Source organism: Sphaerodactylus townsendi, linkage group LG09 (assembly GCF_021028975.2).
Source record: "Sphaerodactylus townsendi isolate TG3544 linkage group LG09, MPM_Stown_v2.3, whole genome shotgun sequence".
Classification (NCBI taxonomy): domain Eukaryota; kingdom Metazoa; phylum Chordata; class Lepidosauria; order Squamata; family Sphaerodactylidae; genus Sphaerodactylus; species Sphaerodactylus townsendi.
In genome coordinates, this window is record NC_059433.1 from 75,580,459 (window position 1) to 75,598,348 (window position 17,890).

The 17,890-nt window shown below is 46.1% G+C and overlaps 1 protein-coding gene across 1 annotated transcript; it reads left to right on the forward strand.

Annotated features, from left to right (window-relative positions):
• The first annotated feature begins 893 nt into the window (after positions 1 to 893).
• On the forward strand, positions 894 to 17,890 carry DERL1 (derlin 1). The gene is made up of 8 exons (XM_048507776.1): positions 894 to 1,074; positions 3,317 to 3,428; positions 7,628 to 7,692; positions 8,892 to 8,918; positions 10,486 to 10,581; positions 11,288 to 11,340; positions 12,857 to 12,967; positions 14,812 to 17,890. Exons 1-8 carry the CDS (start codon positions 922 to 924, stop codon positions 14,948 to 14,950), a joined length of 756 nt encoding a protein of 251 aa, XP_048363733.1. The 5' UTR covers positions 894 to 921; the 3' UTR covers positions 14,951 to 17,890.

A 17,890-nucleotide genomic window follows, 5' to 3' on the forward strand; every position in this document is an offset into this window, starting at 1 on the left:
GCAGAACCTGTTGTTAAGATGGTGCTTGTAAACAACCAGTTGTTAAATTATTTGAATCCCACCACTGCCCTACACCCATATTTGACCTATGTGGAATCCACCTATGTGCACCCTTGATTGTCTTAAGAGGATGCATGAAACAAACTGCTAAAATAACTGCATTCCTATGGAGAGTTAGTCTGATCTAAGCCCATTGGATCAATTCACTATAGGACTCTGAGTGTCATCATACATAGAAATCTGTATTTCTATGCATTTTCCTGCCCAGTGTTAACTACTCCCTGTAGTATATGAAAGCCACAATGTGTTATAGTGCTATCTATCCTAAGTAGTTACTCCAATTCAATCCCCTTGATTTAAAAAAAGTCTAGACAGGGGTAACTGCTTGCACTGTTAGTTGTTTGCCATGCATTAATTTTCCAATCATCAATGGTTTTTAATATTTTAAAATTTTATTTTCATATTAAAGTTCATTTTTATGTGGTGATTGTTCCTCGCCTTGGGAACCCTAATGTGGGCGAAAAAGCAGAATACAAATGGTTTAAATAGATGGATAAAATATTATGCTCTAAACATCTCTTTTCTTTCCTGGTGTGAGACTTTTAAGCGGCTAAATACATAAGCTACTTTCCCTTTGAGGAAGAAAAGCGAGCTATAAACGGACTCGGAGTCACGTGACAGGGGACTCTCCCACCGACCCAAACCTGGCGCTTTAGTTAAGGACGCGCCGCCCGCCCCGCCCTTTTACTCCGTTGCCCAGCAACGGACGGGCAGGAAGTGACCGTTGCGGCGGACGAATGAGCGGCGGCCACGTCGGCGGAAAGCGGGCTCCGCCCACCGCCCGTCCTTCGCAACTTCGCTCTAGTGACGGCTCCGGCAGCCGCGTGAGGCGCGAGGCCTGTAGGCCGCGGAGGGGCCAAGATGTCGGACCTGGCGGACTGGATCGGCGGCATCCCGCTGCTCACGCGCTACTGGTTCTTCCTCACCGTCGGGTTCACCGTCGTCGGCAAGATCGGCTTGGTCAGCCCCTATTATCTCGTCCTCTTGTCCGACCCCTTCTTCAAACAGTTCCAGGTAGGAGAGGCTGGACTACAGTTCCCGGCATGCACCGCGCGCCCCAGGCTGTCTGACCGGGTGCAACCAGGTGTTGTGCTCCGTCGAAGGTGTTCTGCGGCCCGTTGGCAGCCCAGTTGATCTCAGGGGGTCCAGTTGGGCTCGTGAGGGGGGTGGGGGTGGGGGTGGGGGTGGGGGTGGAGAGGGCAAACGTCCCCGCTTTTCTCTGTTTGCTGAGGGGGACACTTTGCAAGCAATCCCAAATAGGTTCGTGGCAGAGCACGTGCTTTGCAAGCAGGTGGTCCTCCCTTGACCTTTCCTATTTAGAACTTCAGACTTGCATCTCCCCTTCCTTGCATGCCACCCCTTACTCCCTCCCTCCCCTCCCTTGCATGCCATCCCTCACTCCCATCCCTTGCATGCCACCCCTCCCTTGCATGCCACCCCTCATTCCCTCCCCTCCGCTTACTTACACTGTGCGAGGCTGGGGTGCCAGACCACCACTTCTGGACATAACCTACTGTGCAGCATTTTCACTCCTGCCTTGGAGAATGGGTACGACCCTGGCCGTCCATTCCACGAAGTAACTGGGGAGAAGTAACTTTGGCAACAGCGATAGATGCTTTGCAGACCGAGGCTCTGTCTCCCAGCAGCTTCTTTTACAAGGAGCAGGAGGGAACAGGTGAGGTAATGCACCTGTCTGCCTGGCACCTGCAAGAGCCACAGCCTTTAGAAACACCTCTGGAATCAGTTTGTCATCGGTGAAAATTTGCTAACTGTCAAGTTTTTATTTTGCAGTCGCGCGGCTTTCGTTTTGCTTCTTAATCCAAGAATGCCCAAAGTACAGGTATCCCTTCCTCATTGTGACTTTCCCCATCACAGTTTTGAAAAGAACTTAAATGGATTTTTGGGGAGTTTTGTGGGAGCTGCAGACAACACGTCAAGGCCAGCAGATGACACAGAAAACATTTAGAATCTCAGAAATGCGTACAATATATGTTTAATATTGGATAATATCAACATGTAATACCATAAATATTAACAATTAACAAGTTAAAATTAAAGAAAAAATCAAACTTCTTCTTGGGTACAAATGGAAGGCCAAAAATTATGTGGATTGCCAGATCACAGGATGCTGCGCCTCTGCGATGTGGAAGGGATAAAGTCAACCAGATGCCATCCTTACTACTTTCTCTATCTTGTAAAAATTGAAAGATGGTACAGCATATACTTCCCTTACACTATTTATATTTCAGGGAAAAAAACTTTGCAGGCACACTTTGGAGTTTCTCTTTACATTTGAATAGTATAAAGGGAGTACATGCTGTTTTGTAATTAAATTGCTACTGGGGAAAAGATGGAGAACTCTTTCAGTTCATGATGTTCTTATAGCCTTATTTAAACGCATGAAACAACTTTTGTTTCTAATTTTGCAGTTTTTACTGGTTTGTCCTTTAAAGTTCTTAATTGGGGGAACAGATATGTATGTAACTTTGATTAAAACTCAGATGCTGTGTATCCGACTTATATATTTTCTTGTCAAGATTTTCCCCCCTACATTTATCTTAGTTGAAATCCATTTTGTCAGTTTTTGCCCAGCTCTCTAATCTGCCCAGGTCATTTTGAATTCTGACCCTGTCTTCTGGGGTATTAGCTACCCCACTTGATTTGGTGTCATCTGCAAATTTGATTAGCATGCCCTCTATTCCATCATCCAAGTAATTGATAAAAATATTGAATAGTATTGGGAGAATGTGAGAGTATAAATGAAATAAATAAATGCATTAACAAGTAGGTAAAGTAATTATGCACATTATTAAAACAAATTAGGGAACTTTTGGCAATATTTTGATGGTTGTGCTTAGACCGTTGAGGATCCACAATGTTGTCCAGACACTCTGATGTTCTTTAAAGAATGTGTCTCTCAACCTCAGTGGTATATGGAGTTCCACATTTCGAGTTTTCCATTATCAGATTGGGTACTGTGCAGATGCTCAAAGTATCATTCTCTTTGTCTTACTGCCCCTGATCTGGTTAATAATGTTTTGTTGAGCAGTAACAGTGCCAGGTGTTCTTCCTGGTGCCATGTAATATAGGTGTCAAACTCGTGGCCCTCCATGCCCATGCTGGCAGGGGATGATGGGAACTGTAGTCCATAACATCTGGAGGGCTGTGAGTTTGACACCTGTGAGCTAGAGCATTGGTAAGCCTGTGTAGTAGAACTGAGTTAGCTAATAATGTGTTTGTTTATTTGTTTGAACAGATCTGGAGGCCGATCAGCGCAATGTTGTTTTACCCGGTCAACCCCATGACTGGGTTTCATTATCTGGTGAATTTATATTTTTTGTATCAGTATTCATCACGTCTAGAAACAGGTAACCTACCATTTAATATTTGTGTGAACTGTTTTGCCTGCCATATTGAACGGGATGGGTTATCTTTGTCTTGCTTTTCAACCCCTTGTTGTTTGTCCTGTGCTGAATGGAACTGTTTCAGCTCTGCGTTCAAACACCTGAAATGAGTTGATACTTGAGGGCTGATCCATACTCGTGATGCTGAAACGCTCTGAATTCTAAAGCTCACTGAATTGGTCTGTTTCGTTTAATGAGAGACATTGAAATCTGAGGAAGACTGTGGAGGGGAATTCTTAGTGGATTTACCCTTCGGAGGGTGTGGTAGGATTCTTGCTAGGTAATGGGTATCAATCTAGAGAGAAAAGTGAAGTGACCTGGGTGGAAATGATTGGTTCAAAGTACTATGAAGCAGGGAGCTGCCCTCTATGTGTCTACCAGGCTGTTTGTTGTCAGTCGCTTGTTTGACTCCTGGCGATGCTGCCAAAGGGCTCAAGTTCTGAGGAGCACATGCAGCTACCTGCGAGTGGCTTTCCTGTTTTGGTTCTTCATTCGTAGCTGTAGTCTTTTCCACAGAAAGATATAGTGTGGTCAGTTGAGGTGCAGCGGTTGAGAAAATAGTATGCTTCCACATTAAAATATAGTCCCAACATGAGAATTAACATTCATTTTTATTCGCCGCCTTTGTCAAAACCATTATTTTGTGCGTTATTGAAATGGTACTTTCCTCCAGGATCATTTATAGTTCCTCAAATGACTATCAAACAGATATGGGGGAGCAGGACTTCCATGGCAGAGTGGGGATTCGAACCTGAGTCTCCCTGCTCCTCGTCCGATGCTCTAACTGCTATACAGCTCTGGCTTTTGGCAGGGAAGTTGAATAAAAGTTAGCCTTTTCTTTTCCTTCAAACAGCAAGTGAGTGACTCACATGTGCACGTGAGGGAAGTGAGCTATTAACTGTTGTGAAACACTTTGCTTAGTTTTTGCTTCCCACTGCCCTAATTTTTTCCTGGAGAAAAGCGTGAGATGGAGGGGGCTCGTCACAGCAACAGAGCTGGTCTTGCCTGGACTAAAATGGAACCCCTCTCAAGCACACCTTAGACCACAGGTGTCAAACTTGTGGCCCTCCAGATTGTATGGACTACAGTTCCCCTCATCCCCTGCCATAAGGGCGCTGGCAGGGGATGATGGGAACTGTAGTCCATAAGATCTGGAGCGCCACAAGTTTGATACCTATGCCTTAGACATTACTCAGTTTTCTTTGTTGAGGGTGATTCTGTCGTGTGTGGGTGGAGAATCTGGCTTCTCCTTGTTCTCTGTGAATTCCTCCAGGTTCTCAGGAAGCAAGTAGATTTCACAGTGTTGCACCAGCAATTGTTTGCTCAGCGAGGAGGTGGAAATCTGTGGATTTTTTTTTCCTTTGAGAAAAACTCAGAACTACACCAGTGTTGTGAAGTGGTTAGAATGTTGGATTAGGAAGGGCTGGGTTCAGATCTCTGTCATGTTCAGAGGCAATAAACCTCTGAATATCAGTGCCGGGGGCAACATCAGGGAAGGGCGTTGGCCTCTGTGCTCTTTTTTTTTCTTTTTGGCCTTCTGGGACAACTGGTTTGCCTCAGTGTGTGACAGGAGGCTGAATTAGATCTGGTCTAATCCAGCAGGACTTTTCTCATGATTTTATGAGACATGTAGCTCAATCCAAAGTGGGAGTGAAGGTAGATATGTGGAGTCTGGGCATGGCGCCACTGCGCTGCCTCCGAAGAGGCAGAAAAACCTGTCGGCTTAAGAACCTTATTTTGAAGAAAAACCCACCAGCTTAAGAACCCTATTTTGAGGAAAAAAACATTGACTTAAAAACCTTATTTTGAAGAAAAACCTGTCGATTTAAGAACCCTATTTTGAAGAAAAACCCATTGGCTTAAGAACCCTATGTTGAAGAAAAAAACATCGACTTAAGAACCTTATTTTGAAGAAAAACCTGTCGATTTAAGAACCCTATTTTGAAGAAAAACCCATTGGCTTAAGAACCCTATTTTGAAGAAAAACCCATCGTTTTAAGAACCCTATTTTGTGGAAGAGTAGTATAAAACGCAGTTAAAAAAATTAAACACGGGTTGTATTTTAAATCTGCCAAAACCTACAGCTGGAACTTCCCTTCTTGAGCTTAGATTAGGTCACCAGGCCTGACCAGTGGGCCTTCTCTGTGTAGCCTGTGCCTCTTTTTTATTTATTTTATTTATTATTCCACTTTTATACCGCCCTCCCCTGAGGGCGGTATAAAAGTGTTTTTCTATCTTCCTGGTGTCCTGGTGCCTTGAAGCCAGGAACTGGGAGGGGTTTGTCTGTGTGTATGCTAGTTCTCCTTCAGAGTTGTTAGTTACTGGGTCTGGACACTGAGGTTCAGACTGTCAATATCTGTAGGGAGAGGGAAATCTACACCAAAGGCAGGGAGGTAAGGCAGGTTCCAGGTGCAAGGTGGTTCCTTGGAGGAAAATCTGTAATGTTAGGTCTCTTGACCAGAGTTGTTCTGCTGATGTCTCCTCCCTCTGAAAATGCACCAGGCGGCATAATCTGTGTTCCAGGTTGAATATCTGCTGATCCTGTCTGTGGCCATATGACATGCCAAATTTTGGCTGGCGGGCAGTCCTACTTTGTGACTTGCTACATCAAGTGCAGACCATGCACAGAATCAAGGATCTAGTCCTGGACTTTGTTCTGCCTAGTATCTTGCAACTTGGAGATGCTTGACTGTAAAGTGGTAGTGAAACCTGAAAAGTACTTATATTCATTGGAGATCAGATTTGGATTTCCGCTATTTAGAGGGTATGAGATAGTTTAATAGCTTTCATAATTTGACAGATGGTATCACTTTAGACAGATGTTAGTAAGCCATTAGGTGCAAATTATTATTGGTCACTAGGTTATACATTGTGCCTTACACGCCCTGGTTCTGGTGAAGTACTGGTAACTTGGTGAACTAGCTATGTTGTATGTATGATGACAGATCTGCTCCAAGTTTCTCCGCCCTCTGTTGTTAAAATCCACCTTATTACTCAATTTGAAATAAACATTGCTTAAGTAGAGCAAGGGAGAATGTTTATTTGGCTGGCTCCGAAAGGAGTGATTGTGGGTGCAGCACCACATAAATAAGCATACTTGAATCCATTGTGTTTCATTTGTTAGAGATGTGCAGGTGATTATGAAACCAGTACTGACCAACGGACACATTTAGCAGTCTGCTTGTTGTCTTGAAACTTTAGCATAAATCCCAAAGTGTGGCCAGTTGCACGACTAGAAGGGCTTGGTGCAATTTGAGGAAGTTTCATCCATAATGATCCTCTAGTATAGTGCCAAATATGTTAAGCCTGTTGGCCAATTGGGAATTGCTGTTCATTTCCTTCTTAACGGACTGATCAATTGATACAGTACATTTTCAGCCTGCCCGTCGTTCTACCACAGTTGCAGCAGCCTTTTGGAGACATTGAAGGCAACGCGGAAATGTAACTTTTCCTTCATGTTTTAGCTTTTAACAGTTGACAGGTAACATTGCATTAATCAATGCATTGGAGTTGAAACAAGCTGTCGAGCTCTTGACCGACCATTCAAAGTTTTTCTTTCTGATATAGCCAGATAAAACTGTATCACCTCCTCCTATGCAAGATTACTCGGGAGCGAGCCTGAAATCACAGTGGCTTGTCCCTAAGTAATTGTACAGAGTTCTTTGTTGTTGATTGGTTGATCTACAACATTTGGTTGATCTGCAGCCTGATTGCATCATTTAAATCCTTCATCCCTAATACTTTTATTCCTTTATTTGTATTGAGTAATGTATTTTGTATATTCTTAGATCATGGCTGTATTATGTTTATTTTTAAAGCTATGATCAAAATGTGGATGCTGCTTCCAAGCAGACATTCTGCTTTTGATGCTTTTTGTTTGTTCTGTGTTTTTGAAGAACAACCAACTGGCACCTATGCCGAATAAACAGATTCATCTCTCAAGTTATGAGATAGTCTATTAAAGGATCTCAAGCACTCCCTTCTTCGGCTGTTCCTGCAGGTTAAAAACAACCTCTTGTTTTTTTCCTTTGCGCTGAAGCTGCAGCTGTCATGCCCCTGCATTATAATCATAGCCTTTAAGAGCCATCCGGCACCTCCTGGGAAAATGTAGCATGAACCGAAGCCCGAGCAGTTGTTTTTCTGACATCCTTCTTTGTTTGCAGGTTTGTTCGACGGACGGCCAGCCGACTACCTGTTCCTGCTTCTCTTTAACTGGATCTGCATAGCTGTATCCTTCTGTTTGCCACTAACACGTTTTCACCTGTTATGAGTTCAGGGATCGGTAGCCGCAACGATGCTGGCATATATCCATGAATCGGGCCCCCAGGGTGCCTGAGCTAACCCCAGAATGTCCTGAGTTGGTGGGGTGTAACTCAGGCACACTCTCTTTGTCTGGCAGCCTCTATCAGGGTGGGAGTCCCCAGCCATTTTGAGCCTGTGAGCATCATTGGGATTCTGACCTCGTACGGCGGATGCAGCCACTAAATGGCTGCCCGAGGACTGGCAGCCAACTTTACAATGGCTGCTGCAGCTTACCTTCAATTGCACAATGAAGATCCTTGTGCTGTATTGACAGCAGCTGCTGAAGAAACATTTTTTAAAAATCTGTGCAGTCAATCAGATCCTCAATGGCTCTGCTGGAGAAAAGCTCCACCTGGTCCCGTCCATTTTGTACAAACATTTGGTGGGCACATGAGAGCCATCGGAGTGTAGTGGTTAAGAGCAGGTGCACTCTAATCTGGAGAACCAGGTTTGATTCCCTACTCTGCCACTTGAGCTGTTGAGGCTTATCTGGTGAACCAGATTAGCTTGTGCACTCCAACACATGCCAGCTGGGTGATCTTGGGCTAGTCACATTTCTTGGGAGCTCTCAGCCCCACCCACCTCACAGGGTGTTTGTTGTGTGTGTGGGGGGGGGGAAGGAAAGGAGAATGTAAGCCCCTTTGAGTCTCCTTACAGGAGAGAAAGGGGGGATATAAATCCAAACTCTTCTTCTTCTTGGAAAGGTGTCAGCAGGCGCCACGTTGGGGACCCCTAAGTTAGAGTCCGTGTCTACCTAATTTCATATTTTGGCTAAACCATGAATTCAGTGAGCATCTGAGGGTGTCAGAAAGGCTCGCTGCTGTCCTGTCCTTCCCCCCCTACATGGTGATAACAAGGGCCTACCTGATAGCAAGTGGAAGAATGATAGAAAAATTAAAGAGAGTGAGTTTCTTTCTTTTCCACTGGTGCTGAGAGCTGGTTTGCTGATGCGGGGGGGGGGGGGGCTGGGGGAGCAAGACCACCTTCAGTAAAACTGATTTGAGGGATCCCAACCAAGAATATATAAAATATTGGGCACTTCATAAGTTTCATGGAAGAGCTGACAGTGTGTCTGGCTTCCATAACCTTTCCCCCCCTTTTCTTCCCTGGGCTCGATGTGTATAGGATTCCAGCTTGGCTTCAAATTTAGGTGTTCATGCTTAAGTTTTGAATGGTAACATTAGGTGAGGGTAGCAGTACTCTGTGCCCCACGCCATGCCCAATGATGGGTGTGGAGAGTTATTCTCTGAGCACTTCTGTGCCTGATGTTCAGCGAGGGAAGCAATACACTCTCTGCCCCACCCCCTTCACGGATGCCCCACCTCGCTGCATTGTCGTGTTCTTCTCCTGACCTGGCTTTGATACCAGAAGCAGGTCATTTTGCAGGCTGAGTGACAGCTTCTTAAGAACTTAGCTAAGAGGTCTGAGATGCTATTCTGCCTTTTACCTGTGCAGGCCTCCTATGCCGGTTTTAAGTCAGAGCTGTTTTGTGTTAAGGTTTCTTTTCCTTAGTCACCCTCTCTGAAAGATTTTGCTTCCCCTTTGACCCGGTGTGGGGTCCTAAGGGTAAAAGTGCTTCCTCGAGTTCCCTATATAGTATGGGTTATGAACAGTCACACTTCACATTTCTTTCTATGCTGGTCACCACATCTCAAAAAGGATATCGAAGAGATAGAAAAAGTGCAGAGAAGGGCAACGAGGATGACTGAAGGATTGGAGCACCTTCCTTATGAGGAGAGGCTGCAGCATTTGGGACTCTTTAGTTTGGAGAGGAGACGGCTGAGGGGGGATATGATTGAAGTCTATAAAATTATGCATGGGTTAGAAAATGTTGACAGAGAGACATTTTTCTCTCTTTCTCACAATACTAGAACCAGGGGGCATTCATTGAAAATGCTGGGGGGAAGAATTAGGACTAATAAAAGGAAACACTTCTTCACGCAACGTGTGATTGGTGTTTGGAATATGCTGCCACAGGAGGTGGTGATGGCCACTAACCTGGATAGCTTTAAAAGGGGCTTGGACAGATTGATGGAGGAGAAGTCGATCTATGGCTACCAATCTTGATCCTCTTTGATCTGAGATTGCAAATGCCTTAGCAGACCAGGTGCTCAGGAGCAGCAGCAGCAGAAGGCCATTGCTTTCACATCCTGCATGTGAGCTCCCAAAGGCACCTGGTGGGCCACTGTGAATAGCAGAGAGCTGGACTAGATGGACTTTGGTCTGATCCAGCAGGCTTGTTCTTATGTTCTTATGCTCTGGTGCAAATGCCAAGATATAGCTGTGCAGCCTTCAAAGTAAGAATGGAATGTGCAAGTGGTTGCTTCTATCCTTGTTCCAAAGATGGTCGGGAGAGGACTGAGTCTCTGCTTCGTAAGCATTTGTAATAGAAAAGCACCATGCAGAATTGCGTGCCTTTCCTGCTTGACGTTATTCACATGTATTTTGTACTTTAGAAGTGGGACTGTGGCTCAGGAGAGAGCAGCTCCTTTGTGGGTCAAAGGTCTCAGCTTCAATTGCTGCCATCTCCAGCTAAAAGGGTCAGGTGGTAGCATCCACCTGAGATGCAGGCTGTAAATGGGTCAGGCCTGCTTCACGTTTAAAGCTGTGCAGAATCTTCTCTGGATGCAAGAAAAGTGCACACGTGACTCTCCCACGTTCCTGTTGGTTGTTGGTCCAGGCTTCTGTTCACCGGGTGTCACTCTTCTTCCTCTTGTAGGTTCTGATGGTTGCAGGGGTCATGTCCGTGATTTACATTTGGGCCCAGGCAAATAAAGATGTGACCGTATCGTTTTTGTTTGGGACACAGTTTAAGGTAAGGCTGAGTGGCTAGCTACTGTCCCTGGAGTCTATGCCTCAAACCCAGTGGCCTTCACCCTCCTGCTGAGGAGGAGAGGTGGTATTCCTCCATGCCTTGTATGCCCATCCATATTACTGTGGGAGTGCAGACTCAGGGGAGTTTCCCTTTCTGCAGGGGAGTTTCCCTTTCTGCTGCCAAAGATGCGCCATTTCTGGTCTTTAGGTGGAGTAGAATTGGAGTCTGCTCTGTCTGGGGGCCATGACTGAAGCTGCTAGGAGTGAGACCTGGCTGAACCCCCCCCCCCCCCCCCCAAATAGCATGTTGAAAAGCTCCAGGATTGCGTATTTATTTAGGTAGTTTTACTCTGCTTTTCTCCCCAATGGGGCCCCCTGTGTGGCTTATGATGCCATTCTGTTCCATTGTATCCTCACAGCAACACCTCTCTGTGGTAGGCAAGGCTGAGAGAAAGTGACTGACCCAGAATTGGTTCCTAGAACTCTCTACCACTGAACGTGGTACTTCCCTCTGTTACCATGTAAGGACCTGATGGATGGGATCCAGTGCCCTGTCAATTACCTTGGCCCATCTGGATAGAACAGTTTTCGAAATTGGTTTTTTTTAATGTTACGTAATGAGATAGTTGATGACTTGCTTTGGGCTAGGTGGTGCTTTTGGTAGGATTTTTCACAGTACTAAGAGTTCTTCTTGTCTCTTCCTCCAGGCGTTCTATTTACCATGGGTTATCCTGTTGTTCAACCTGATCGTTTCGGGCGCGTAAGTGTTCACAAAACTCTTTCAAAGGCATCTGAGGTTTGGATTCTAGCTTCCTGCTTACATGGCGCTTTGTTCATTGTGGGGGTGGAGCTGAGCTGCTGACTCTACCCCCCCCCCTCCTGATTTGAAGCACTCTTCAGCCCAATAGAAGACCCTTGTCTTGTGGCCTTTCTAAAAATCTGGAAAATATGGATTTGATATGTTAAATTTTTTCCCCTGTCCACTCCTTTCACCTAGGAGGGAAAGGGCAAGGAGTCTCAAAACAGCTCACCGTTACAATCCCTTCCTCTCTCCACAGCAGGTACCTTGTGAGATAGGTGGGGCTGAGAGTTCTGAAAGAACTGTGATTGCCTCAAAGTTACCATGTGGAAATCAATTAGAATCCTCTACTCTTAACTACTACACCGCTACTCTACACAACAAGTGATTAAAATGTGGAATTCACTTTCAGAGGATGTCATAATGGCCATAGGCACGGACAGCTTTAAAAGGGAATTAGACAAATGCACGGAGGATAAGTCTATCAGTTCAACTAGCTATGGTGACTAAAGGGCACCCCCATAATCAGAGGTAGTAAACTTCTGGATCCCAGCGTCAAGAGGCAACATCAAGATAAGGCCTTGGTCTCTATGCCCTTGTCGTTCTTCCCAGGCAGGAGGGGTCAAGGGACCAGGCAAAGCCTTATAAAGGCCCCTCTTGATGACACAATTGCCCATAACGGGCATGGCCGCCGCCTGCCTTCTGCCCTACTAAGGGCAGGCAAGGCGGGGCCTCTTAGCTGTGTCCTTTCCCGGGCAGCAATGGCAGGCCACACTGATTCACGGCTGCTCTTTATGACTTTGATCTTCCAGAATGGTGTTTGTATTGCACAGCTTTGAATTTCAAAGTAAAAATACATTGGTGTAAGTGACACTTGAAGATTCCTTTCTGATGTTGAGGCAGTTGGTCTAAGGATTCAAATGTGTATGAAATAACGCAGGTCTTTCCCTCAAACTAATACGGACATTTGAAGGACTCGGCTTTGTGACTTCCTAGCAGAGCTCTTTATATTTGCAGTTCAGGCCAGCACAGTGGTGGGATCCAAAAATTTTAGTAACAGGTTCCCATGGTGGTGGGATTCAAACTGTGGTGTAGCGCCAATGGGGCTGGGCGGGGCACAACAGGGGCGTGGCTGGGCATTCTGGGGGTGAGGCATTCCTGGGCGGGGCTGTGGCAAGGACGCAGCCGCTGCGCCGGTCCTTGGGCAGAAAATGAATGCATGCAGGCGCAGGCTGCCATGCACACCGGTGCACCTCCTGCTAGACTGCTTCAAGTTCTGCGTGCTACTGCTGAGAGGAGGGGCATAACTAAGGCAAAAATCATGTGGCAAAATCACCAATTAGTAACCCCCTCTTGGCACACACAAATAATTAGTAACCTACTCTCGGGAACCTGTGAGAACCTGCTGGATCCCACCTCTGGGCCAGCGGTAGAAGCTGTTCAGGGCTGTAACGTCTTGTTCTTGTTTTTGCTCCAGTTTCATTGAAGAGCTGATCGGCAATCTGGTTGGCCATCTGTTTTTTTTCTTAATGTACAAATATCCACTAGACTTGGGAGGAAGAAGTTTCCTGTCAACACCTCAGATTCTGTAAGTTGGTTGCATTGTTGCCTTTTAAAAATGTTGTATACGATTGATAGAATATCCCAGCTAATGAGTTGGAAATGCATGACGGTATTGTGGTGGGTTTTCCGGGCTGTGTGGCCGTGGTCTGGTGGATCGGCCGCACAGCCCGGAAAACCCACCACAACCAGTTGAATCCGGCCATGAAAGCCTTCGACAGTATTAAGAGGGTTTCGGTCACCCCTGTGAATTTTATTTTTATTTATTTATTCGATTTGGTAAACCACCCTACCCCCGAAGGGCTCAGGGCGGTGTACAACACACAACAACAAACATAATAAAACAAATCGAATAACCCCAATTTAAAATACAGAACTTTAAAACTATAGCAGCAGCATCTATCAATAAATAATTAATAATTAATGTTAATAAAGGGCGTCTGACACCACACCCCAGTGATCAAATCCTGGGAGTGGTCAAATTCTGGGAGGGGGCTGGCAGATGGTCAGATGCACAGCCAGTGGGCAGGGCAGTGAGAGGGGTGGAATCAGCGGCCGGTCCCCCCAAAAGCCCGGCAGAACAGCTCAGTTTTACAGGCCCTGCGGAACTCCCCAAGGTCCCACAAGGCCCTAATTGCTGGAGAAAGAGCGTTCCACCAGGCAGGGGCCAGGGAAGTAAACGCCCTGGCCCGCGTGGAGGCCAGCCGCATCATAGAGGGACAGGGGACCACCAGCAAATTTGCCCCCATTGAGCGGAGGGTACGACCCGGGACGTATGGGGTGAGACGGTCCCGTAGGTGTGTGGATCCATTCATCCATTTTCCAGGTGTGTGGATCCATTCAGCCATTCAGAGGTGGTTTGCCTAGTCCTGCCTCTGTAGCATGAACCAGGTATTCCTTGGTGATCTTGTCATGATATATAAAAAAAGAATAAAAGTTCACAGAAAGGTCTTCTAAGTTAGCAGGAGTTTGCAAAACCCAGAGGACGGAGACAGTCAGTCTAGGGGCAAAAAGTAGCAAAGATTTACCTTTAACATGATTGGTGAATTCAACTGAGATTCTAGACCAATGAAAGGCTGTTGCGTGAGCAGGGAAAAGTATCCCTGATGTATGCATTGTATATGCTGAGTTGAGTCTGAGTTAAGCTGAAGAGTTCTGTATAGTATAATAGTCTTATTTTAGAATAGACTTGTGTAACCTTGCAACTGCTAAAGTAAAAGCCTTCCTATGGAAAGAACATCTTGAGTGAAGAGTATTCTTTTCCATGAGTGCTAGAAGGTTGCAGTGAGTGCAAGAAGACTAAAGACTTCTCGTCTTACCAGAGTGACTCCGCTTTAAACTCTGCTGATAGGTCTCCCATCCAAATTCATATCAGGGTCGAGGCTGAGAGTGTGTGGCTGGCGCACGGACATCTAGCAGGCTTCCGTAGCAGAATGGGGATTCGAACTTGGGTTTCCTCGATCCTAGACTGACACCTTACCCCCTACCCCAGGCTGGCTATCTAGTCTGTGCTATACGTTGCTGTGTTGTCTTTTAAATTGTCTATAAGAGGAGAGTTTGATGTATCTGATTCTCATTATGGATTTATCTGTGGATACTTATATCCAGAGACTGGAGCCATGAACTGATAAGACCTGAGATAAAAGTCACGGTCAGACGAGACCTTTCCACAAAGCTGAGAAAAGCCCCAGGTTTGCAGAAAAATCTGAAATCAAATTTCTCCCGGAATGTGGGGCTCAAAAGGGTTTACAAAACAGTTTAGATGCTGATGACAGTTGCTGTTCTCTTAAAAGACTTGCAAGCTTACTGAGCGTTACCAGCTTTGACTGTACACAGGCATATGTTTGAACGGCTCTTTTCGTTGGCTCGCAGGTACCGCTGGCTGCCCAACAGGAGAGGAGGAGTATCGGGATTTGGCGTTCCACCTGCCAGTTGGCGCAGACCAGCAGAAGACCAACCGGGTGGTGGAAGGCACAATTGGGGCCGGGGCTTTCGACTGGGTGAGCAATGAAAGAGAAACCCACCTCTGCTGCTTTGACGCCCCCACCCTCGAGGAACATTTTCAATCACACACGGAAAGGACTAGTACTGGGAGACGTCCACGAGGCCAGGCAAGCTCCAGTGCTGTTGAGTCTGGCCTATAAAGGATTTTTTAATTTTTGGTTCCTGGTGGGAGATGACGTAACTGAGCACGCGAGCGAGATTTGATTCAACTCAATGCTACTATTAAAAACGACGCCTCTCCGGACATTTTACTATTTACTAGCACGGTGTCCTATCTCATACCTGTCTTTAGGCGGTAGCTGTTCTTTCAGGCCTCTTCTTTCTCAGCCGAGAGGTCGACAGAGTCCTGTCAGAATCTTCCAGAGTCAGAGTTCTGTCAGAATCTACCAGAGTCCTAACAGAAAGACTGTTTTCCAGTGATAGTTAGCCTTTATTTGTTGGTAAAACCTTCCTTCGTGGGTATCTGCTGATTCCACCAGTCTCGGTTTTTGATAGGGAAGGATGGCTGATTCAATCCACTGAAACGAGGGTCGAGGCAAACAGGGAGGGGAGGCTCACTTACCTACTGAAAGCAGCCGTCCAGAGGTGCTTCTGCTGCGCCCCTGCCCAGTAGAAGCCTCGATACACTCCTGTGCTCCAGTCCTTGCATGCTTAACTGGGAATCGGGCTCATCTAACTCGGTGAGATTGCTGAGGAAGCAATTGTGCTGGCGATCCCCCTGTTGGGTTGCCCATCAGTGTGTTTCCCAGTGGCTGCTCGCTTCTTGGGGATGAAATCTCGACAACTTGGAACGGAAAAGGCAAGGATTCGAGGTTGCTTCCTCCCAGCTTGAGTGATTGGCAACTCTCTGAGCTCATTCCCATTGGGCAGGTCACAGACTCAGATGTCTCTTCTTGCATCTCTGCGTTTGGAAATCTCGCCCTGTGGCCACATGGGGAGCAGACGGCCCTTTTCCTTGGAAACGGATATCTCTTATCCCAAAACGTAGAGGTGAGACTGGCTCTTTCTCCACCTCTTTATCACGGGAGGCACATGAGAAGAGTCCAGGAGGCATTGCAGGACACTTGGTTTGGAACTTGCCACCCATTAGCACTTGGCCTTGTCCCCGTGGCTGCCATTGTTCTGTACTCCCAGCCCTATATGCCTACACCAGGGGTGTGCAACCTACGGCTCTTCAGATGTTCAGAGGCTGATGGGAATTGTAGTCCATGAACATCTGGAGAGCCGCAGGTTGCAGACCCCTGGCCTACACCCTCAGTATAGTTGCGCCCTCCTCGATTGGGCGACAAGGCTCTGAAACTGCGGTAGTAACCATTCTGGGTTTGTGTTTTGCCTGTGAATTCCAGCAGGTAAGATCTGCACATCGTTTTTCAGGATTTACAGCAGGTCAAACTTGGTTAGGTAGAGTGCAGCCGGTACAATGGCTTTTACTGAAAAGTTTAGTAACATCAGGTCATCGGAATCAGGTTATAGGCTTATGATGCAAAATCCCTTCCCCCCAGTAATTGAAATCCTGAAAATAGACTTGGATGCGCAAGAATATTCAACGGCAACCTTTATTGCAGAATAAGGTTTTTAATTTCATTAGATTAAATTGGTATTGTATCGCTATCACGTGTGGAACATTCGCCCATTTTCTAGTGAGGTAGTGGTGGAGATCTTCATCAGTACAACCTAAAGATGCTTAGGTCTCTCTGTTCCTCTTGCCTTCTTTTTTTAAAAAAATATGTAACCATTAGTCAAGATGGCCAGATGTGCCAATTCAGACCTGGGTTCTCTCCCCCCCCCCCCCGCAAAATCACCAGTTGGATGTGTCTGTTTTCCCGCCTGCAAAAATGGGCATGTTTCCTGCACTACTAATGCACATCTCCCCCCCTCCCCCCCCCCCCCCCGATAGTGCTGCAAAAATGGGAAATGCAAGTTAGATAAAAAGTTTTGGTTTCAGTACTGAAATTTTTCAGGCTCTTCAAAATCTGGGTTAAATCTGGCCCGTTTTTCAGGAACAATGGATCCCCTTTGACCCTTGAAAATGGGGGTCCGGCCATGGGGTAAGGAAGAGAGGATTGGGAAGGACATAATAAAAAGAGCTGGCTGGATCCATCCCTGTATTGGCTGCTTAAACTGGGAAGAAGTAGCGCCGCACTTGCTTTGTTTTCATTCACCTGGGACTAGATCCAACAGAGTATGTTTGTGGTAATCCCAATCTATTGCGATGGCTCCTGCTTATTGAAGGAACATGGAACTCTTGTCAATACTTTGCCTTTTGGAGAAAGATGAGGATTAAGAAATCGTTTTAGCACTTTCTTGCCTTGGTATTTATTGGTATTTATCTTTTGAAGAAGATGGCAGAGTCCCCAAGGCCCAGAACATACTATACCTCTCCTTGCCCTTTTTGGTTTGTAGAATATGGAAAGCTCCAATCCTGCAGTTAATGGTCACGAAACAGGGTATCCAAAGAAGGGGCGAGAATTGTGCACGTACAGGAGACAAGCCACTTCTAAAACTGAACTGCAGCGTTGGCTCTTCTGCACCCAAGCCAGAAAGAAACATTTTGGCTGTGTGTGTGCACAGTCCCTATGAGTATACCTCCCCTTCCGGAACCCAGTTCAAGAAGCGGATATTGTGACTGTTTGATTGTCCAAAAATTCAGTGCTTGTAATGATTTGAGTTCTGCCAACTGTGCGTTACGGAAAGATCTTAATCTGTATAGTGGGTGATATTGTCAGCCATTCTGTACAAAGTACAATTTCCCACCCATGAAGCTCAAAACGATGGTTTACAGATTTGCAAAAGGTATAACCTTTGCATCGAACTGTTGCAGAACATAAGCAAGGCATTGCAGGATTGACGACGCCACCTTGTAGAAAACTAGCAGCTTGGAAAGAAGCTGAGGCTAGAACCGTTCTCTCTCTCTCTCTCCTGCTAACTTTCTGCAAGTAGGTTTCTT

Coding starts and splice junctions, on each gene's coding strand:
- DERL1 (XM_048507776.1), top strand. CDS start 922: ATGTCGGACCTGGCGGACTGGATCGGCGGCATCCCGCTGCTCACGCGC. Junction 3,429..7,627: donor TTCATCACGTCTAGAAACAG/GTAACCTACCAT, acceptor CTTTGTTTGCAG/GTTTGTTCGACGGACGGCCA. Junction 8,919..10,485: donor GCTTGGCTTCAAATTTAGGT/GTTCATGCTTAA, acceptor TTCCTCTTGTAG/GTTCTGATGGTTGCAGGGGT.